Below are 23696 nucleotides of genomic sequence, written 5' to 3'. Positions count from 1 at the left end.
CAGAGGATTAGCACCCAATTTCAAATTTTAATGCAAATCATATAATTGCTGGGAAAAAAGCTATCAGATTTCAAATTAAATTAAAAAAAAAAAGAAAGCTAAAACAACAAACTTAGCCTCCATGACCAAAGTAAGAACTCTGAGTAAAGAGTTCCGGCCTGTTCAATACAAATGACCAGGCTGTATGCTCTGAGTCCATTTCCCAAAGCTTACAACAAAGTGCATTGAGTCTAACATCTATCATATCATAGTGCTCATCTCCTGCAGTGCTCTAAGAATTTATCAAAACATATAATTAAAAAATTGGTATTCTGCTTAGAAGAATGCATCTCCCTGAATGCATGTTGAATTTATGAAGAAAAATGTATTCCTCCAGGTTTATTATGCCAAAAATAAAACAATGAAACTTGATTGCAAATTCAAAGTTATTTCCCTCTCTAAACAGATCTCAAATTGCCCATTAAATAAAATACAGAACTAAACTCAGACGACACTATATACACACACATACAAGTGTGTATACATACATACACACACACTTATGACCTCAAAACACTGAAGAATTTTGATAAAACAATTCAGTCTTAGCTATCCGGTTTAGACTATTAAACATAAAATCAGTGATGTGAAATGCTACAGAGTAAGTACACTTTGCATTAGCATCTATATCCAGAAACCGTAAAGCTGCCAATTAAATCTACTGAATAAATCATGGGGAAACAAATGTCAAGAAGTGAGTAAATAGGAACGACAGCCAGAAAAAAAAACAACAAAGTGAAGAAGTCACACTATAGCAGTGACAACGTAAAGCAGTGACAATGTAAATCAGTGCAAAAGAATAGCAAAAAGCACTTCAAGTTAACCCAGATTTCATGGTTTTGTGTTTGTAGATTATATTTTCTTAGACAAATATTTCCTTTTTACTTTTGCCTGCTTTGATTTTCTATGTAAGTAGCAACCTTGATTAATCATATAATTCAAATTTAAACCAACAGTTAGAACTGAGCCAAGATATGCAGTCTAAACACTCTGCAACACATAACAGACACAAAATCCAACTGCCTATACAAGGACAAAGCAACCAGAACAATGGTCTCTACCAAATTAATGAGTAAAATTACAGAATAGTCTACCCACCAATGGATTCTGACCTTGAGCATTTTCCATACATAACTAATTAATGTGTTTCAGTTGACATTAATTCAACCTTGCAGAATAGTTAAGACTGAGCATTAAAATTTGTCCAATCAACTCTCCTTCACAATGGTCAGTGCAGGAAAAAAATACACGTGCATAAAAGAAAGCATACAGGTACATTTCTTTGCATGCATGAAAGTTCAAAAGATATCAGACAGCCCAGCAAATCTTCACTGAGAGACTAGATTAGCTACACTGAGTCAAAATCTGATAAAATTATTGTTTCAGTAAGCTGCTTGTGTAAATGAAGAAACTGCAGCTCTCAGATTCCTACTGTAAATCTGATATGACATTAGATCACATCCCTGCTAATTATAAACCACGTTAGATTTATTGATTTGGCATCTCTGGCACAAGAAGCTGGTCACTACTGCTTCAACAAAATTGATGTGAAACCAAATGACAACTTATTCTAATAAAACAACATCCCATAACCCTTAATTCCATATAATTTCACTGGTTACAGAAATAATAAATTTCAGCAAGCAAGAGTCAGTATTAGCTCTCTCCCTATTACCAGTAAATTTCTCAACTGTTTGATCAAAATGAAGAGGCTTATTTATGTTTACAGACTCTACACTGGGTGAGGGAGCTGACATTAAATGCTGTCCTTAAAGCACTCTAGAATGAATTAGAATATAATTAGAATATAATTAGAACTAACATCATATGAAAGGAAGAAGAAACACTTACTAGTACAGAACTTCATTTGCTTCATGCCTTTCATATCTAACAGTTTCACACATCAGTCTGAAAAAGAAAGAAGACATTTTTAATTACAATTTATATCAGTGTCACAGGACTTCACTTTCTGAAATTAGTCAGCATTTTCACATTTGCCTCCAGCCCTTACAGAAGCTAACCACCAATTAAAAGCTAAGCCAGCTTTTAATTTAGGCAAGTAAGTTATTAGTTTATCCAAGATCAGATTTGACTTAGGACGTGACATGTAATTGCTGCCCTGCAAAAAAAAATCTGTAAAATGATAGTGATCTCATTCTATAGGACCATTTGATAAAAGTAAGTTGCTCTATGAAGAAACAATTCAGAACTGTAGAAGGTGGTAGAAATTTACAATACATAACACTCACAGATACCGTGATATAAAAACTGTCTTGTTTTTTAACTGAAAATTACATTTCTCATTAGCATCCAATAGATAATATGAGAATTTATACAGCATGGTAAATCATTGCTTCTCATTTTGCTGAAATTCAGCAACGTAACTTGAAAATTACCAGGAGATTTTAATGCTCAAATCCCACAGGACTCAACATGAAGAGAACTTCCTGCAGGAAAATCCCATCTAGAGAGAAGGATTAAAACGCTGCTGCCACATTCATCAGGCAGAGTGAATGTGTAACAGACAGCAACTATAACAGAACTTAACACATATTAGGAAATGCAACATAGTGGAGGGGAGGATGGATGGAAATTAACATACTATTTCTGTCTATTGTCTGAAAGAAATGGGTTCAGCAAATCATTGCAGGTGGGAAGGAAACAAAACCCACCAGCTCCCTTGGACATCCTGGGCACTGAAGTAAACTACAAATACCCACCTGGTTTGACAAATCGTCACACTGAGATTTGCTTAAGAGGCTAATGTGAACATTCAAATGAGGGACTATATTTAGATTTAGGAAATAAATTCTCATTCCTTAAGAACCTCAGTGTACAAATGACTGGCTATGCACAGCTCATGGCTTCTTGTTCAGGCACGAAGCATCAAAGAAGTTGATCTGAGGCTTTGAAGAGTTGGTCTGTGTTTGGTGTAACATTTGAAAACTCATTATTTCCCATAACTTCTTAATGTCTTAATTTCAATAGCCAATAGATTACTTAAAAGTTACCTTCACCCCCATCTCTTTCACGATTTTACTTATTAGTTCTGCTCAGTAAGAAATAATGCTTTTTCTGTCCATAAGTGGCAGGCTTATAGAGGTATCTTGATATTTAGACTTTTCATAGGGAAGAATTGGGAACTTAATTTTGTTTGCTCAAAATTTGAGTTTTATTACTATGCTCCTTCACCCAGGCATCTTTGATAACTTATTTATAAACTGTGCATAAATTGATTGTAAGTCTTGTGTACTGTATACAGATTTCTGCTAATGAAAAATCTTCTGTCTTCTTTGCACAGCATGAAGCTTTTAAACCACAGGGCTTCCTCTTTTTCAAACACCAGTTCCCACCCTAGAACAAAGTCTTTCCAAAACCATACAGACACCAAATTGCTACTGTCTGCTTCCACCGCAGGGTCCATCACTTTTATCTCTTGGGTCCTCTGCCTTGATAGGGACACTGAGAGTAGACATGAGGTTAGTGGTGATATCAGAAGAAATGGAAAATCATTGCTAGTTATCAGATTTTAAAATGTAAATGCTGCTTAAGGAACACTCGAGATAGTCCGCATACTACTGGTCTGAAAAGATTCTGGGCAACAGGCCATCCAAGAGTAGGAGTTACAGGAAACAGAATCACTTTAACAAGCAAGTTTTGTTCCCGTATGAATTTGAAGGAAAGGAAGTACATTCTTGACAAAGTCATGCAAGTTCATGACTGGCTCTCTCGGAGTTTTGCAGCCCTTTGGTATCATTATTATGATGGTAATGCAGAAGGTAGTCAAGTGCTTAAATTCTTGTACTAAACTGAAATAACTAGAAGTTACAGAATATTAAAAACTAGACTATTTTCTCAAATATTTTTTTAAATGTCCTTAGATCTTGTTGATACCGGTGTTTAATTTTCATTCAGATGTGTTTTAGTCCAGCTCCTGAACACACTTAATAAATCCAAGATGAGATCATCAGAAAACTATAAGCAAGCTATTCACTACTAAAGGCTATATTTAATACCCATGTTTTAATACATCTCATGTTTCTGTTGTATTCCACAGCCGCAGTAAACACTGTATCTTAAAGGATGCTATAAAAGTTTTTTGTCCCACATCTGCAGAGATTCCAGCCTTTTCCATGTATGGAACTGTAAACAGAAGCTCTCTTCTAGGAATGTACTGCGCTGGGAGAGCTAGCCCAAGTTCCATACATTCCTAAGCAAGAACCTCATTTGGCACAGGAAGCCAAAAAGCACAAATCAACACTCCATGCAACCATGTGTGCACACTTTGATCTCTATAAACAAGTTAACATCACTTCAACTCCAGGTCTGGAGAACTTTATGATCTAAAAGACTTGCATATTATAGCAAAATACAAAAAACTTCACTGAATGTGATTGTGGAACGCTTCCAAAGTAGAAGTAATTACATATCTACTTTGAAGTCAATTCACATTACAAAATGCAGATTGGGAGAAAGAAAATCCCACTTTTATTTTCTCACAGTTACAGAACACTGGCTTGGGAATGCAGACTCTGAGAGAATGATGAAGCAAGAAACCAGAAATTAGAACAGCATTAATCAATTCAAAGTTGCTTCAGCATCTTCAGGTGTGGTAAATGTTGACAAACCACAAGATGCAATACAGTGATTTAACCTCTTTCCTCATAGAATATACAGGAGATATGCTGGCCACCATTATTATAATTATTTTTAATATCTACCATCTGCAAACTGATGTTCAAACACTCTTAGAAGCCTCAGTTGGTAGTAAGATATTTGTGTGAAGACAACTGGAGCAATGACTTAAAATCAAATAAACAAGTCTTTTAAAAATATGAAGTTTATCTGGAAGTTTTTATTTAAATTACTTTACTAAAATGCTTTATGAGGCAAAGAAATCCAGTTACGCTTATTAGTAGTTTATGATTAAGTATCATTTGCATAACACAACTTGTCTAAAAGTTCGGCACAAAAGCAAGCACAAACTGAAACAGAACCCAAATAACAAGCTGCTTTCATGACTATTACATTACAGAAATTGTTTGGACTATGTACAGTGTTTTGTTCAAGACTGGAACCTGTACACTCTATGTAAAGCACTTCTAGCCTGAAAGTTGAAAGAAAAAAACATACCCAAAACACAAATTAAAAGGAGCATATAGGTATATAAACATTAACACCCAGAAGAAGAAATTGTTAAGGCAATAGAAAATGGATTAAATACATGCAGCAAGCTTTCTGAACACAAGGTACAGTACACAACAGTCATGTATAGATAAACAGTCTATTCATTTGCTTTATTGGTGCATTAATATATATTATTTTAATACCTTAAACATTTCAGAAGTAATGAAATAAAATTGATTATATATAAAAAAGCTCAGTTACTTCAATTACAGCATATAACTTCAAATCATCACTTCTTTCCTTGAGTTTAATAGCTGTTCCTAGAATAAACTTAATTTTATGGCCAAAGAAAGCACGCAATCTCTCTACACTTGTTTTAATCAAACTTATTTCTAAATAACGTTGCTGCATTTGCCATCATGACGAGCACTGATGCAATACCTTACTGTAAAGTACACAACTTTACATTTAATACTCAATGATAACCAAAAGATTGCTAAATGCTTTCCTTTAAATCAGTAACAATGAAGATTATGCTCTAAATTGTGTATCATCTGCACGTGAAATAGAGAAAAAGTGTAAAAACCATCCCTAGAGCAGTAGGAAAATTCAGCTTTCTGGTAACAGGCAAACCAAAGCAAACTGCACTTCTCTTCAGCCCAGTTCTACTCTTTCCATTGCAGGGAGAAGACTGTCCTCTTTACTCTGCAGTACCTCTCCCCTTGCAGCCTTCAAGACTATCATATCTTTCTCCTCTATTTGCTTCTCTATTGGTAATTTTCCAATATGAAATCTCATTAAGAAACAAGGATAACCACAGCATCAAGTCTGTCAAAAAAAAACATCTGAAGTAGAGCACATGTCTCCAGTACAGTTAGCTGTCCAGACGCTCAAGATGAGGTAAGATCTAGAGACTGAAGTACATAATGGATTTCAGTAGGCCTTTTTATTTTTCATTGGAGAGAGGAGAAGAGGGAGCAGCACAACACTCCATGCTCAGCAGCAGTTCAAAATTATTTCTATTTGGCCTTTCTGAAGGCAGTCAGGGCTGGGATCATACCCAGGATAGAAGTAGTTTCAGACAGAAGAGTTTAAAACATAGACAAATCCATAATTAGCTGAAAACACTCTCAAGTAGAAACACTAACTTTCTTGAAAATATTCAACTTTGATGATACCTCCTCCTATGCAAGTTCAAAACTTATGTAAAAAAAATTGATTTAAGTTCTGAACTCGTTCATATATAGCATGGAATTCTGTTTTAATAAAATATAAGCATAATAAAAACGTTGGCAGCAAACTTCTTGGCCTTTTTTTGATGCAAGGTCAAAAGCAAGTGACAAACACCTGTTAAAATACTATTTCTATGCTTTACATGAAATACTTCAAGAGAAGATTATCACGTCTGTAAGAAATGCAGATTTTTACACAATTGTGTAAACCTTTTCTCCACACACAAACAGTAGTATTTATAAGGTATCATACCTTAACTGATGTTCTCTCAGATTAGACAAGGCTTCCATTCCATGTAAATATGAATACACAATCTCCAAATCCTAGAAACACATGGAAAACAAAATCAGGATTCTCAATTTGGTACAGACTGTTAAAATACTGCTTTTATAATGCATCGAGAGCTCTCCTATTCCAGGCCGCAGGAATACTGAAAATAACATGTTTACAGGCAACTAAAGTTTCATGCAAGCTGCATGAAAACCTTTGATTCCCCTTTGGAAACTGACACAGGGAAGTATTATACTATGCCCACATCATAAAATTCAAACAGAAAACCTTTATGCTTTTGCTGTTATTGCTTATGTTCAGTAAGCAAGCCTGGTCCAGAATTCCATGGAGCTACTTTGCAACTGTCCTGCTTCTCGATGGCAGTGTACCCAAAACTCTTCACTTATTCCATAAAGCAATCTCATGGGAAAAATAGTCCTTCCATATGCAGTGGAAAAGAAAAAAGGTACACAACAGTGAGCCAAAATTACCCAATGTAAATAAAGGTTTCTGAAATATCTTCAAATGAAAACTTAACCATGAGCTTAAGTAAATAAAGGTTTCTGAAATATCTTCAAATGAAAACTCAACCATGAGCTTAAGTGAGAAAAAAGGTGGAATAGAAAACTATTGTCATGAAACAACAAAAAAACTCATAAATAAAATGCTAGTTAAAAAATAAATAAAAAATATATAAATTATAAATTATAAATAATAAATTATAAATTATAAATAATAAATTATAAATTATAAATAAAATGCTAGTTACATGATACATTTTAAATTCAACCTACAGTTAAACATCGCGGACCTCTGACAACCAGCTCAAAAACCAACACCCGAGACTAAAACTTCCCAAGATACAGCTATGGAAACATTAACATCAGTTGAAAAGTACTGCTAATATTATATCTTCACAGCACTTTGGAAAATTTAAGTTCAGCCCACGATCTCTATGGTAATTTAACCTTGGTGCATTTGATCATTTGATACTTTTTCACATTTTTTTTTTTTTTAACTTGTTGGCTAAGAGACAACATACTGTCTACAATTCACTGTAAATCAAAGCAGATGCTCACAGCCACTACCTGAAGCAGACAGAAAGCTGAAAACAAACTAACACCAATACCATAACTCACTGTCAGATTATGTTTCCAAGTAATGAATCTATTAAAGCTATTAACTTTTAAAAAATGTAGGGAAATGGTGGAAAAACAGGACATCTTCATTTAAAATTGAATGTGAAATACAGTTTATAGGTGCAATGAAAGAATATGGTGTTTGGAGAGAGACTTCTGTACTGAAGTGTCAAAGAGAAGTTAAAGTAAGAAAAGTTAACATTAGTTCTAGTGATATATATGATTACACAAGTGTTATTCTACTTAAATCACACTACACGCAGAAAAGAAGTGAGGAGGTGCAATGAGTGGTGGAGACTAAATAAATGTGTTATTCAGCACCTAAAAGAAAGTAGTCATCATCGTTCCCCCTCTCCCCCCATGAAAAATAAAAAGAGTAAATAGTTTGACAAAGTGGTAAAAACACGCAAGACAGAACCTGTATTTTGCTTCTATTCTGGTCCTTCTGTTCCTTGCTCCCTGGAGGCATTGGTCCTCCTGTGAGGAGTAGAGGATGCATCAAGGACAAAAACCATTGTGTATGGGCTGGAATGGAGGGACCTTACACATACAGCTTTGAGAAAAAAAATACAGCAGTTACTTACAGGTTTTTTTCATTTTATTTTTATACTAATGAAAGGATGTAAAGACTCATATCTGCTGCTCACTTGCTGACAGGCTTGGGGTGAAGCAGAGGTTCCTTAGGGGCCTACACTTGCTGTGGGGAGCTAAGAGGAGATCACACCTCCATGGGCAAGAGCATGGTCAGAAGGCTTTAATTCTGAACTGCCTGTCATTTTCAGCAGTAACGGGCAGGCACAGGAGAGGAGGAGTTCTCTAACATTCTGCCCTCAGGACTGGCACTGTAGTTTCCCTCAAGCAGCAAGGGTTTAACATGAAGGGAATGATTCATAGACTAACTGAAGAACCACTGAAGACTCTAGCTTTGGGGAATGCAGATCTCAAATGGAATTGCTTGGTCAGAAGGGTCCATGGACATCTTGCTTTCTGGTCAAAGCACACCAGCATTATCGCACTACAGCTGATTTGCAGCAGTGCTGGACCAGCTGCTCCTGACAAGTGCCGCAGCAGCAATCCAGAGGGTGTTCAGCAGCAAACAGCTCCCTCTAGCACCACGAGTGGAGCACTGACATTTCAGTAACTAATTTCAGTATCAGTAGTGTCACTAAATTCCCCCTAAATGTGCAAGCTAAAAAAAAAAAAATGCAAAGTAGAGCAAGCCAAGAGCATTGACTGTATTTTCGTACACGGACAGTAAGTACCCTACACTCTCATTCAGTCTGCAGCATTAACAAGTAGGAAAGCTAATTAAAAATAATCAGTATATTAAAAAGATATCACTGTTTGTCACCTCCACTTACTAGTTATGTCTGGAAAGCTGTGCTTCACTTACTTAGCAAACACAGATGTTTAACAGTTGTTTGAACTTCTTAGTTAAAAGTGAGTTAATGGAATGTAAGAGCTCCTCAGAAACATTTGCACTAAGTCTCGCCAAATTCCAAGCAGAGTCAAAATGCTTGAAACAGTGGCAAAATAACAGCCATCCTATCCACCCGCCATCCCCACCTCCCAAAGCCCCCTCACACACATACAAACTTAGGCTGAAAGATTTCAGTTTTGACAGTATAGACAAATCAGCAGAAAGCTGAAGACTCAAAGTTCTTAGGAAAAGGATTTTGTTTCAAGAAGGATACAACGTCTTTACATTTAAGCAGAATCGTTTAGCAAAACTGTAAAAGCAGCAATTAAGTTACATACAGCTGCCTGATGTACTTTTTGCTTCTATGATAGATGTACTTAAGTTACCACACGGTGGCAACCTGAGCCATCAAAAGATCTAAGACTGCAATTCTTCACGCAGCTCCTCTGACTTTAAAAAGTAACCAATATTTTATAACAGCTTATGAAGTCCTATGCTAGCCATAACTGGTAAGTGGCTAAACATCCTGCAACAAACCACTGAGAAAACACCAGTGTTCTGCTTTCTAACTTTATCCATAGGAAAAAGATGACTGCAACAGCAATGCAAAAGATTGGGCTGACCTTACTACAAGAATTAGGATCTACATAAAGGTTTTGACAATGGTTAGAAAAAAAACATCAACGGAAACTCCAAAAGCAGAGATTATATTAATGCAGAGCACAAATTAGCACTTTGTAAAGCATTTTTCTTCTTTAAACGAAGAAACAGGCTAAAAGACTGAAAACTAATCTGTACTTAAATTTGTAGTACAGCCATAGTTGCATGCTGAGTTGCTGTATGTGGAGCAGACTGAAATTGAATTCACTGATATTTCGTAATTTGTTTCAGTGGTGTCAGCTGGCTCAGGTTAACATTCTGATTGGGCTATGGAAGAAAACAGAGACGAGATTTAACACAGCTCAGTTTCATTTAGAACTGTAAAAAACATCTGCAACCCTACCTTTGCTCTCATTTCTCATAAAAATCTACAGATATTTACATACAGACATTACCAATATGCTTGAAACAAATGCAATGTCAGTTACGCAAGCCAAAACCAAAATATTGGCCCCAAATTCATTCTAGCTTTAAAAATGTTCACTTCAGTGAAGTGATATACACCCCTCAAAATTCACTAGCTGTGGCTTAAAAACATATGCCTCCCTACATGTTTTCGACTGACGCTGGTTTCAGTCCTGCTTTGCATTAAGATGTTAAATTGCCAGTCTAACTTAACTACTCCCACAGTCAAAAGGCAAAACTCTGCTCCAAGAAATTCACTGCTCTGATAGTGAGGACATCACTCATTTCTGTGTAAGCACAGCAAGTGAGCACAGACAAGCTTTCAGCTCACTCTTACAACAGTTCATTTCATTTTAAATCCAAGGGTAAGATCAAAATACAAGCTAATTCCTTAATTCATCATACCAGGGTGGAAAAAAAAAAGGCTCCTCAAAGCACCTGATATCCACCTTGGGCTCAAAACTACCAGCCTATTGACTCTAGGACAGTTTCCAAGAGGCTGGCCCTTGCCACATCAGCTCATCATTCTCATTGAGGCAGCCGGGAGCAAACAACAGAAAACACAGCCAGTCAGCAGAGGCGGAGGCTTGGGGACAGGCAGCTGCACCCAGCTCACACCTTCAGGCCCAGGCAGCGCCCCAGCCAAGCAGTTTCAGTGTTGTGAAAATGGGAGCTCCCAGCCCCGCCACACTCATGCTACCCGCCTGGCTCAGCGCTGCTCTGCTCGACATGTTGCCATGAAGGAGTCCGGCAGAGCAGCTGGGTGCTGCACAGGTGTTGGAGAGATGAAGATGGAACCTGGCAGCCTTCTGCTGGTTTATGCACATTGGGTAACAGCTAGCAGGGAGCAAGCACTGGTGGCTTCAACATGGCTGACAGAACCGTTAGCTTGAAACTTTTCTCTCCAAGTGTTATACTGTCTCCCCCCATACACAACTCAAGTCATATACTAAGGAAAGAATAAAGAATTAAGCTGTAATTGAAACCAACATTGCATCTTTCCTCTTTTTTTGTAGCTGTAGGATCCTTTGCTGTTTTCCCTTGCATCCAGCGCCTGAAATCACCTTTGACTTTCCGTCATTCAGGTACCTATTCCAAGCGTTTATTTTTTTGCCCCTCTAGCATTCAATTCAGCACCCACCTGTCTAGCTGCCTGTACTAGCTCCAAGGCCAAAGCAGTGCCAGTATTGCCAAAAGAAACAGACTGGATTACTGCAAACACTCATCAGGCTCAACCAGAAATGCCTGTGCCACAGCAGAGGTACCTGCTCCCCAGCAGGTCTGTGCACATGAGTGGGCTCCAACAGCCACGTCACACTCACCATCAGCAGCTCGGAAGGATGTGTAGACTTCTTGCCCTCAGAGCTGGCAGCTCCTGAGGGAAGGGCAGGCAGGAAGGCAGAGAGGAAGCAACTTGGGTTGTCGCAGCCAAACGCAAAGGTATGGTAAGACGTTACCCTGAGAGTGAGCTCATGCTTTGCAAATATTAAGCTGTCAAAAGCAGGAGCAAAACCACAAACAGACTGAACAGACTTACACCATGATACAAAAATCCAGTGCTGCTGAGACTAAATTCCCTGCCATATACAAATGAAGATGAAGTACTCTACCAACAGCAGAAAAAAATTAAACTTTCTCACAGTTGCTGTGCAGGAGCATGTCCAGGTATGTGAGTATTTATCATACCAGGAGTCATCTGCTGAAGAGATTAAAATGAATTATTTGTCATGTAGTACAGACTTTGTTTCCCCTTACATCAGGACATTCACACTAAAGGGATGGGGGTCCACCACATGGAAAGCCAGACATAACCCTAAGTAACACACTATTGTAAGTTAAATTATTCTTTTTAACTTCACTGTAAGCTATCACAGCATTTCTCTGAAAGTTATTGCTACTACCGTACAACATACAAAGAAATTTATGGCTTTAAAAAAAAATTATCTATTCAGAATAAGGTGACCCATTTGGCAGCTACGCAGATCTTATTCTGAACTATGGGGAAAGCAAAACAAACTATCAGTGACTAACAGTTTCTCTCTGAACATAGAATAAGACTGCTAATTCTTCATATCATCAGTTTACGAGTGCCACCTAGGACGCAGAGTATCCCCACCCAACCCAACACATCCCTCTCGTACAAAGGTTCCAGGCACTAGCTTGGCTTATCTCAAAACTACAGCTCTCCAAGACGAGGAGAGGATTTGAATGGAGGAGTTTCTAAATACAAGTACATTTCCATCCATACTCAGAACAGGTGACTGGGATCAAAAGGCAACTGTCTTGTTAAGTGGGGTCTGTTAGAGACATCAGATGTTAAATCAGTTATTTTAGAAAGTTAGCCAAACCTTCTGGAGGCCGAAGTCCTGAAAAAAATTTGCCATCTTCAACCTGTATGATTTTGTCTTGACTAGTATGCATCATATTTCAGGAAACCTATGACAAAACATTACTCCTCAGTAAGCAGGCATGACTAAGCTTGGGAACCAACCTCCACCAAAAAGGGCAGTAACCAAGCACAAGCCTTCACTTCCTCTGCTTTGGCCAGGTGGTGGGAAAGGAATATAGGCACTGTATTGATCTTGCTCAGGCTTGTTGAGGCACAAAAATTGTTATTATTAGCTTCGCTGTAAGGAAGGACATTTGTTCCAGGTTAGGAAAGGAATTTTCAAACCCAACTGGTAACAGGAAAAGCAGGCAGTTTCTATCTGGAACTGAAGCACCTGCACGTGAAGCTAATCAGGAACAACTCCAAATTCTCCTAAAAAGAAAAAAAAATAGGAAAATTCTCACTTTCATGGTCTGTCTTAACTAGGCATTGTCGCAGCTCAGAACAAAAGCATGCTTCTGCAAAGCCTTCAGTTGCACTATTACCTCTTAAATTCAGAAGCTGTAGGATCATGGTAAAATAGATGTGGAGAAACAAGGTGTTTAAATGGGATACTTAATTCAGCCTTCCTCTCTTTCAAGTATAGCTTGTTTGGGTTGTGAATACTTTATTTAAACAAGTTCCTCTTGAAAGAAAATTTCATTAATCTTCATTTATACTTTTTTTCCTAATGAAACTGGGTTATAAATCTCTACTTCCACGTCATGCCTCAGAGATTCACCTATAATAATTTGAGCAGTTGCTGGTTTTCAATCTTAACCAGCAGAATGTGTTCAAACGCATAAAATGGAGTTGGAAGGGTTCAGCTACTCACCCCACAGGAATAGACTTTTAACCCTGGCTCAAAATTAGTACAATTGATTTAATATACCCTGCTGGCCATAAAGCTTTTAGCTGAATGAAGTACAGAAATTAAGACAGTCACAATTATAACCACCCTATATGATGGGGTTACAAGTGGAAAGAGTAGATGGGGAAATTAAAGCCTGCCGTCTTGTCGAAGTCAGTGCATAAACTAATGAGCATATGAAATTACAGGGTAGTGCTGTGCATTTCTTTTCTGCTTTCCAGACTCTCAGAAGTCAGACAATTAAGTGCTTAACACAAAAGTTTAAGATCTGTAGTCAAAAATCCAATCTTTAGTTGCATGTCCAAATGCAAACAAAATGGTTTCACCACAATAGATCTCTCCTACTGACTGCACAGTCCATAATTATAAAAAGCACTTATGTTACTCACCATTTGAAGTATATATAATTGCCTTTTCATGCCTTTTCAATATTTATAGCCAACAGTTGGAAGCCTGCATTAAATCTGTTCTACCCATTTCACATTCATTGTACCAAAGTTCACATATTTTGTTGCATTTAAGCCAGTCCCCAGGGGTTTGGTTTTGTTTCATTTTCATAATGCTAAGGAGAGTCTCAAATTGTTTAGAGACTGGTGTTATTTGTCCTATGTTTTCCATTATTTATATAGAATAAGATTCAGTATCTACTACAAGAAAATCAGTCTTGTAACAAATATCAGCTACTAAACACAGTGAGACTTATTTAAAAATAACTACTTGCAACAGAAATTTAACCAAACACTTAAAATTATAATGCTTGTTAGTTTTTGGACAACACAGTGGTTTTTTGGATTTTTTGGTTTCTTAGTATGCCTCATTAGTTTACAAGTTAGATTTGTGACACCAGTTTAACTACAAGAACTACAATCCAGACAACTCAGGTATAGCTAAACCAGTCAAACCAATCCCCATGAAGAAAGGACATCCCCCCTCCCAACTTGGCCTTGCTGAAATCCTGATACACTTTCCTTGCAGTGGGCAAGAGCCCTCGCCCTCTATTGTCTGAGAAATGTGAATTTCTATAAAGCTTAGGTCTCAGGACTTTAACATCATAGCCAAGCAGTAACCACAACTACACAGCACTCTCCTCATCACTGCAACTACTGTGATCATTACAAATCACAGCGTGCACCATACTGGTACTCACAGAGCATCGCTCTTGTTGGGAGGGGTGACTACTCACAGCCACAAGCAAATAAATTCCAGTGATATTAAAGAGCTGCCATTTGCCAGCTGATCTGGGATAGCCATTCATGTAAAGATTTTACGTTCATCATTGCGAACAAGCTATAAATGTATTAACAGGATAAGAAGGCAATGTTGCTCAGCTGATGAATGGATCACCTAGTAAACTACAAAAGCACAATCAGTTGCTGTCATCTCTCTGCATCTAAAGCCAGTGCCCAGCTACTCCTGTTTTGTCTACTTTCTCCAGAATACTCACATTTTCCCTTATTTCTTTTGAAACAAGGCTTTGCCTAGCTTTGCTGTGCGTTAGAAGCTCGAAGCCCAGCTGTGAAGCACAGCCTTTTTCAGCACTGTCCCAAGTGCTGAAAGCCAGCAAACTCCACCCTCGACTTTCTGAATTTTTCCTTTGCCACTCAGGAGAAAAAAAAAAACACCCTGAAGCACCAAAACCAGGTTTCCTAGAGGTCCCCAGGGGAGACCCCAATATCCCCAAGTGCTCTCCCGAGGTTCCTTGCTGCAGACTGACATCAGCATCCTCGGGGACTGGTGAGCCGCCTGCCTGATTACCATGACAACTCACAGGCAGAAAACAAAAGAAACCAAGAGAACTGGAGGCAGCGCTCCGCCAGAACTTACAACAGAAATATCTCGGCAGTACTATAATCAACAGAAAAGAGCAAGTTATTTTATATCACTGGCCTGCAACCATTTTGTATTGCTGGCTTACAATCAACCCAAGCAAAAACACAAAACAAAAAGCTTGCCTTTCCAGCTGCTGACTGGCAGCACTAACTCGAGCAAAACTGCACAGTTCCTTTATGGCATGGACAGTTCTGTTTTCACTTGAGAAAAATCCTGCTTCTCACTTTCTTTACATTTATGAACCAAGAAATAAAAGCACAAGGAACAGAGGAGAAAGGGTTACACCACAGCTGATTTCACACAGGTTTCAACTGCAATATACAACTTTCCTATCATGTTTAAACAATGCATTAAAATTCATTCAGGCTGACAAAATTCAAACATTCAGCTCCTCTTAGTTCAGTTTATACTTTCAAGAAAAAGCTTTGTCATTTGATTTCCCATTTTGAAAGGACATGGAAGAAAACTTCAGGTTTTTTGAGCATTTCTTTCTACAGATATTAATCTTTCTCAAAGTATCAGCAATAGGTCACAGGAAAATTATTCCCAAACAATCAAGCAAATGATCACACTGAAGTATGTATTTGCATGTCAAATCAATTTGCACCCAACAGTTCACCTCGAAAGCTGCTAGCGGTCACATCCTCCCAGAGCTGTGATTACTCCTCTGTGCAAATGAGGTGATTAGAAAAATGCTGAAGTACTTGCCACAGAACAGCCTCTCCAAGCCTCAATTTGCTAGCTCAGGTGTCTCCTGAAACAGAGGCTGCATTTAATAATTCTACATTTTTATCTTTTGGGCTTGGAGCTGAGTTTTTGGTTTTTCTTTCCTTCTGACAAGGAATCGTAGGAATCTGAAAGGACTTGTTTTTGTTTTAAACATAACTTGGTGATGAATCAGTTTCCATATCTCAGAAGAGGCTGACTGGAGAAACTGCTCTGATCTGACCTGGGGAGATTGTCATAGCCCTAGAAGCAGAACGGCAACAGCCAAAGACTTTTTCACATCAAACTGTGAAACATTCAGTGATTAAGCACTGTAGGATTATGGCAGTGGTGAAACATTGTCCCCCTTCGGTCACCATTCTGCACCTAAATGCAGCTCTGAGTACCATCAAATAAGATGGAGGGGAGAAAAAAAAAAACCTATCAGCTTTCATTGGCAACAGATTTCCTTTCACTCTGACACTGGCCATGTCTGAGTGAGCCAATCTCAACTGCCAAAGCCACATCCTGTAGGTTCAGGCCACTGTGCTGACCCATTAATGGTCTAAGCCCAGTGAGGACACTCACACGCCCACACCCAGCCCACATGAGGCTGCCCATGGCGCAAGGAGCAGACAAGGACCACCGTATCTCTACAGCCAACCAGCAGGATGAGCGGGGCTCAGCCCATCTGCTCTGCCTGTGCCTGCTAAGGTGAAGTGACGCCGAACAGCTTCAGTTGATAAAACGGATCACTGCCCTGCAAGGGAAGGGCTTATCTCCCTTCATTCAGCCTTACCCAGTGCTGCATCCACAAGGGAAAATCATCAGGAACAAAAGCTTAAAAAATACAAGAGAGAAGTCAAGCATAATGCTTCACTACAACACTCCACCAGTCCAGAAAAATTGCATTTTAGAGAGAACAAGCCATACAAGTTGGTTTGGCTTGAATTGTCTGAAGGAATTTGGAAACAGTCTTATCATTCCCCATTCGCAGCTCTAGATAGCTCTTCCTCAGTGTTCTTAAGTCCTTTTCATCTTATCACACTATCAGATCCAAATCCACTTTTTGCATCAGACTGCCCAAATCCAATGCCCAACGTCTATATTCGTTGTTGAATCTCTAATTCCACACCTTAAAACACTGTATTAGAATCAGGAGTTATTCCGTCCAATAGCAGTGACTGCTTACCTCTGGTCTACAAGCTGTCTACTGAACTACAGCTTAATTTCTAGTAATTGCTAGCTAGATAATTGCTGGTCAAATCACAACTGATTTACTTTTGAAGTTTCCAAGAACATTCATGTGTTGTACTAGCGTTCCTCCCCACCTTTTTCTCCTGTTCCAACAAATACCAACCAACATCTACAGGTCGGCAGGTGGGACAGCTGCCAAAGGACCAGCAGCAGGTTTTGCTGAATGGAGAAACCCAGCACACCACCACCTTAAGACTCCACACAGGACAGCAGCAGGCTGTCTTTCATTAACTTAATTCACCCCTATGCTAAAGGCAAACAAGTTTCCAAACTTAACAGTCTTTTCAGAGTACCACCAGATGTTATATTCTTTGCTTAGTATAAGTTAACTAAGCCAAGTATTAATATTGAAAAGTTTACCAGTTGCTTTGCAGGCTGATTTAGACTGAGCATAGGACAGCCTTCAGTTGACAAAATCTTAAGATACTGCTTATCAACTGATGAATGAAAGACATCAGTTCTTAAACCTTGAGTGCTTACCTTCACAGCAGCATAAGTTCACATGTTTGAACTATGAAATGGCCCATTAAAGTATGTGCATTCCTCATTAGAGACTAGTAATTTACTACCAGGTCTGACAACACACTACTTTACCATGAAAAGCCACCCCAAGTGAGTCCAGCTCTAGCAGCAGAGTGAAACAACACATCTCCCCAAAGCGGGAAACAGACAAGTTCTCTCCCCAGAGTGCCCCACATAAGCCCTAGTAATACCACTAGAAATCCAACTCTAAACAGGGCCACTCACCACGTCAGTATCTATGCATTCCTAAGAGTGTACTAAGAAATATGACTAACATTAATTACCTGTTTGCACAGGCCGAGCATTCTAAAACAAGACAAAAGAGACAAACATCTTTCCACTCATTCTTCTGAGTCTAGCGCAAGACCACAGAAGCAACAAGAGGGATTCCAAAGGGCAGCAAATATTTTCTGATGGCACCACAGCCATGGAACAGGGTGGTGGCCAAGGAAGTTAGCTCCAGTCGCAGCCAGTGCAACTCATGGCTGCACAGCACTCACTGGCACACCTGAGCTTTGGGTATGGAGGAAGAGAGGTTACTAAGGACAGCGTGACTAAAAGCAGAGGCTTCTTGCAAAGGCTGGGCACAGGGGCCTAGTTACACAGTCTGCTTGGCTGCAGAGTACCGTGAGGGTGAGGCACAGCCCTGTGGTGTCGAACATGAAGAACCAAGATGCAGACGGGCCTGTCATTAGCTGTGGCCTCCACTGGCCTCGTGCTGGTATCAGCAGAGTTAATTGCTGCTTCTGTTCCTCACTGTCCAGCCCCACTGAATAGGGCTCATTAAGTCAGGAACCTGATGACACCAAGACAGTCTCCACACATTTAGATAGCATTTCTCTGCTGGAGGAATAAGCCACGGAGACCCTGGAAAATGAGGTGCAGAAGGTGGATCCATAGGGAATCAGCTCAGGAGCAACAGAACTGGATGGAAACTCCCTCTGTGCAAACCCAGGGTGTCTCTGTCTCATTCTCACTGCCCCAGGTCTAGAAACTCAACTCAGGAGTTACTCATCCCATCCCTATATTGTGACAGGCCCTCCTCAGAGCACTTCTTGTGCCTCCATAAGTTGCTCGATCTCAGCTCAGGCATGTGGCAGGACCTGACTTCTCTGACAGATCCCCGCAACACAAGTAATCCAGATATTAACTGAGGAGGCAGCCTTTCAGGGACAGGACTTCTTCCTTTTAGAAAGCCTCCTCCACCCTCAGTTAGGCTTAACATAGATGAGGATGATTATTTCTAGTGACCACCATATCCAAAGGGTGGCTTGTTTGTCTGATTTTATCTGTTTAATCTGCAAGTGATTAACAGCCTCGGGCAAACTCGTTCAAGAAACAGTAATCAGACTGTCAACATTTCATCAACGAGTTGTACAACCACAGTGCCTTCAGATGGCAGTCAGTCATTTTTCCTACGTGCGTGGCCCATTCATTGCAGCCAAGTACTTCTGCTGAAATAAGTTTTCAACCTTGCCACGTTAGTCTCTCTGCCTTCCCTCCCTCACCAACATTAAGCCATTTCACCAGTTCTACTTTTTAATAAAGATCTGAGGGGTTTCTTTGCTTCTCTACAAAGCTGGTGATTGCTGTCTGCCTTTTTTTTCCCCCTGGTAACTAATTCAAATAAATTAGTTCATTGAATTTCCACTACATTCTCTCCTATACCTTCAGTAATACTAGTATTTAGACAGAGCAGGCAGGAATACAGTTGATGGCCAGTATAAAAATGAATTAGTGGCCTCTAAGCAGCTGCTACAGGGCAAGCACACAGCTTAAATAGCCACCAGATGAGGAAAGAAATTGTCACCTCTCTTGGCAGATGCTTAGAAAAGGACTGGATGTAGCAGCAGCTTCAAGGCCTCACACATTTTACAGCCAGACAAGCCCTGCAAAATCTGTTAAAAGTTCTACTTTTAGAATTCAGAGAACATACAAGCTGAGTAAGAAGCAGGAGGCCGCCTATCAGAATTTAGCTATTTACTAGGTTAAGGTTGCAGTCACACGCAGTACAAGTACAGAGCACAGGTGGCCATTGAATTATATGCAAGGACTATTTGCCCTTCAGTGAACTAGCTGATAACTCCAGGAAGTTTAGGGTCAACAATGTGTGCTTAACATCATCATTACTGGGGTAGGGGGAGGCAGAGGGTTCCTCCAGTATTTTGGGGAATGGTCCCAAGGACAAGGGTGCGCAGTCTTACCTCCAGGTAAGACTGCGACCAGACTCTCCTTTAGATTCTTCCACAGGAGCTTACAAGCAGCACAAGAATGAAAACAGCAAGCAGAGACCTACAGAAGGAAAGCATGGAGATTTTCAGATCTTTTTCTTGCCCAGTTACAAAACCGGAGGGGAAAAAAAGCTGGAAAAGCTATACTTGCTTCTCAACCACACTGCAGGAAAATGGAGAGGTTTCAGTGCCTGGAAGGTGACAAGACTATACTCAGGCTACTGGTCAGTTCTCTACTATACTAAAGCTCTCTGGATTTACCTTGAAGTACTAAGTGCTTTGGAAATGAATTATACCATTTTAATATTTTAAGCAGTGGAATATGTTAATTTTAGAGCTACAGCATTGCTCATAGATCCTTGGGTATTACTCCTTTTTAGTCTTTGGCAGTAGCTAACCACCTCATGGCAATGGGATGTTCTCTCCTGTTAAAAAATGGGAGTTTATTTAAGGCCAAGCGCCCTCATTTTTGCTATAAGCGAGATAGGATTCCTCAACTGAGTTGCAGAAGGTTTGACTGCACACAGACTTTTCAGAAGATACCCACAGTTCATTCTCATTGAATTAAATCTAGAAAAGTCTTCTAAAAAAATCACAGGAGTAATTTGAGGGGAATTATAATGTTTTGTCAGAGAAAGTCTGTTTTTAAGCTTGGTTTTATACCTTAGCAGAAAAAACTGAAATACTGAACAAATAGCTTTATAGAAACTGGTGAAATCTGCAAACCCGATCTCAAAACTAAGTCAAAACAGAAAAATCTTTTTCTGCCTTTTCTTCGAAAGATAACTCATTTTTCAAAGGTCCTTATCAAACTAATGAATCAAGGCTCCCGCTTTTTGCTTCAATACATTTATTCTTCTTGATTTAAGAAAGGCACCTTTAAGCACAACGTATATTTCTCTCAGTTTTCATCACTTAAGAGCTAGCTAATTTTAACCCAATCTGACAGCTGGAAGAGATTTCTGGCAGGAATAAAAGAAGAAATCAATACATTATAAGGAACTGGAAGCATCAAGATTCCAAAAGGCTTGGGAAGCACAGAGGGCACGTGTTGGGAACATCAAACACTGCAAAACACAAATATTTACACATATTCTTATGCTCACAGAGTAACTTATTTTTTAAAATTAAAACACACATCAAGTACTTCATACCAGAACAACTGACCCAAAACAAAAGTTCAGCTTTTCCAGGTTTTCTAAGTTATAATTTAATACTGACCTTTCCTTAGCTTGGTTACTGAAAGAGAGTTACATGTTAGCAAATCAAAATACCCCACTCACTTTCAACTGAAAATATACTTTTATAACATCTTCCAATGAAAAGTAGCTTCAAGTGTTGTTGGTTTTGAAGTAAAAACCGTCTACCCAAATTCTCAAAACTTCTAAGTGAAAAGTAATAATTAGATCTTTTCTAGGTAACATTTTGTTCAAAGAAATGAATTGCCCAAGCCTTCATTCTTGGCTTTGCAGAGAGCTGGCAGAGGAGTGCAAAAGCTTGATAATTTGGCAATGCAAGACCAAGAAGTCAATATCTGGCTGGCTGACAAGACAATTTTCTGGCTGTAATCTCATTCTCCTAAGCAAATTAAAACCAAGAAGTGCTTCCATTGCCCTTCTGGTTAATGTCATTTTGTTCACTGGAACAGCCTGCTGTTTGACTACTAATATGACCATTACCAAGAATAAGTTTTATTTCTGACCTCAAGCCAGCAGAGTCAAGTCCAAGAAACCCGTAATACATTCACTGCACAGCCACTGCTCACATGTATTCAGATTAACTCCGGGAGCGCATGCGGTTGGTGAGCACATGCATTACTAAGCAGCAATATACAACACATGGAAAAAGGTTTATATGAAGCGCACTTACACAAAAATAATTAAGAAAACCATCACAGCAACGGATCAAGTAGCACCACGCAAAGCAAGGAAAGGATTCTTGTATTCACTATTTGCTAAATAGCAAAGAGTAAAATTCCGAAATTAAGCAATTGGAAGCAGTATACTGAAACAGACTTGCAGATAAACATGCACTCGAAAGCTTTCATTTCTTCATAGGACATATCCCACTGCCTCTGGTGTCAAAATCTTTATTCAGAATATTTTATTAACAAGTGGCATTGGGAGGCAGATCTAACAAGCTCATTTGGTAAGTACAGGTTTTTCAGTAAGAAATTACTTCACGCAATCATCCAAATTCCCAGACATCATTAAGGAAGAATCCTGTTACTGCAGAAATATTCTGGCATTAGAAATGTACTTGCTTTAGCCTGGCAGCAGTGCACATTTCACAAGCACACAGCGAGGTATCCAATGATGAAACGAAGTGATTGCACTTATTAAGGGAGTCCATTTTTTCCCCTTTTAAGCTCTCCTTTACGAACATGAATCCCACAGTTAGCATGATTTTACAAGGCCCCGTTTCAGGACACTATCTTACAAAAGTGACTTAAATAGATACGAGCTTTTTACGCAACACCGGCAGCAGAAGTAACCAAAAAACCTCTTACTGTTACTTTATCTGGCTGTCTGCACTGTTTCCTACCTCACCATTTGAACCCCAGCACACACAGTAACTGTTCTGAGAAGGAGCACAAAGACGCCCTAATTATTAGAAATCCCTGAACAAACGTAAGCAGCAGAGTAAGATTAATACAGTCACAAGACCCAGAGATTAATCTATTTACTAAAGAATCCGTGCAACAAAGCAGTCTAATACCAGAAGATTACTGAAGCTAGATTTTCAACAAGATAAGAAGGGTCAAGAGACCTGCAGAGTGCAAAACATCTCCCTAATAATGGCTTCTTCTAAAAATAAAAATATGTTCCAGAGGAAAAAGGTTCTATCTTGCCAACATTTAATTTAAGAAAGCCTAATCTAAAAAAAAGTTTAGATGAATTAAATCACAAGCTGAAATTACAGTAAAACACATTACCATATAAGCCAAGTAACTGACCAGTAAAATAAGTCCCCCTCCTTTTTAAATCACATCTAGAGATCAAGAGTGAATGCCAAATACAACCCAAAACACACACATCCCTAAAATAGGAGTCCATATCTTAGAGCAGTATGTTTCAAAACAGTAAACTGAATCCAAATTTTAGTTGAAATTATTTTTTAAAATCCCCAACTGTAATTGTATGAACTATTTATTGCACACATTTCACAACTCCAGTATGGGATTCTATCCTAAAAGCTACAGTAATCATTTTTAAAGAAGAGAAAAATAACCCACTGGTTCTAGAACACAAACCTTCCACTGAACTTAAGAGAAAAAGGAAAAAAAATAAGAAGGCTCATCAGCTGAACCTAGTTGAACCAAAAGAAGGCTCCAAGGTCCTGAGACTCAACAATCATCCACAGCATCATGTGACAGATATCCCGAACACAGTTTAACAGAAGGTGATACACTGAATTCAATAACCCCAGAACCTGGAACAAGATGATTCCAACTCAGAATTTAAGGGACTGCTAGAATCTGTTCTTGTTCTCAGACTGCTGTCAAACATTCAGCCAGCTTACCTAAAGAATCCAGAAAATTCCATCACTTACACCAGGATCAGATAGCTTTCTAAAGGTGCACTCACAATGAATTATAAGTACGGTATAGAAGTTATAC

General features: G+C 38.9%; 1 protein-coding gene across 5 annotated transcripts in view; it reads right to left on the bottom strand.

The window, feature by feature from the left end:
* RAPGEF2 (Rap guanine nucleotide exchange factor 2) overlaps positions 1-23696 on the bottom strand; it is a 179802-nt gene that overhangs the window by 120996 nt on the left and 35110 nt on the right. For 4 of the 5 annotated variants that reach the window (XM_021396687.1, XM_021396683.1, XM_021396685.1 and 1 more), the window contains exons 2-3: positions 6652-6722; positions 1891-1947 (exon numbers count right to left, since the gene is read on the bottom strand). In XM_021396687.1, the coding sequence (XP_021252362.1) occupies positions 1891-1947; positions 6652-6722 (128 nt within the window). Of the gene's footprint in view, positions 1-1890; positions 1948-6651; positions 6723-8226; positions 8363-23696 lie in introns of those variants that run through there. The other variant, XM_021396686.1, reaches the window with a different exon arrangement.

This window comes from Numida meleagris, chromosome 4 (assembly GCF_002078875.1).
Source record: "Numida meleagris isolate 19003 breed g44 Domestic line chromosome 4, NumMel1.0, whole genome shotgun sequence".
Classification (NCBI taxonomy): domain Eukaryota; kingdom Metazoa; phylum Chordata; class Aves; order Galliformes; family Numididae; genus Numida; species Numida meleagris.
The sequence above is the reverse complement of the archived record's forward strand: the minus strand, read 5'-3'. Positions and strand labels throughout refer to the sequence as shown.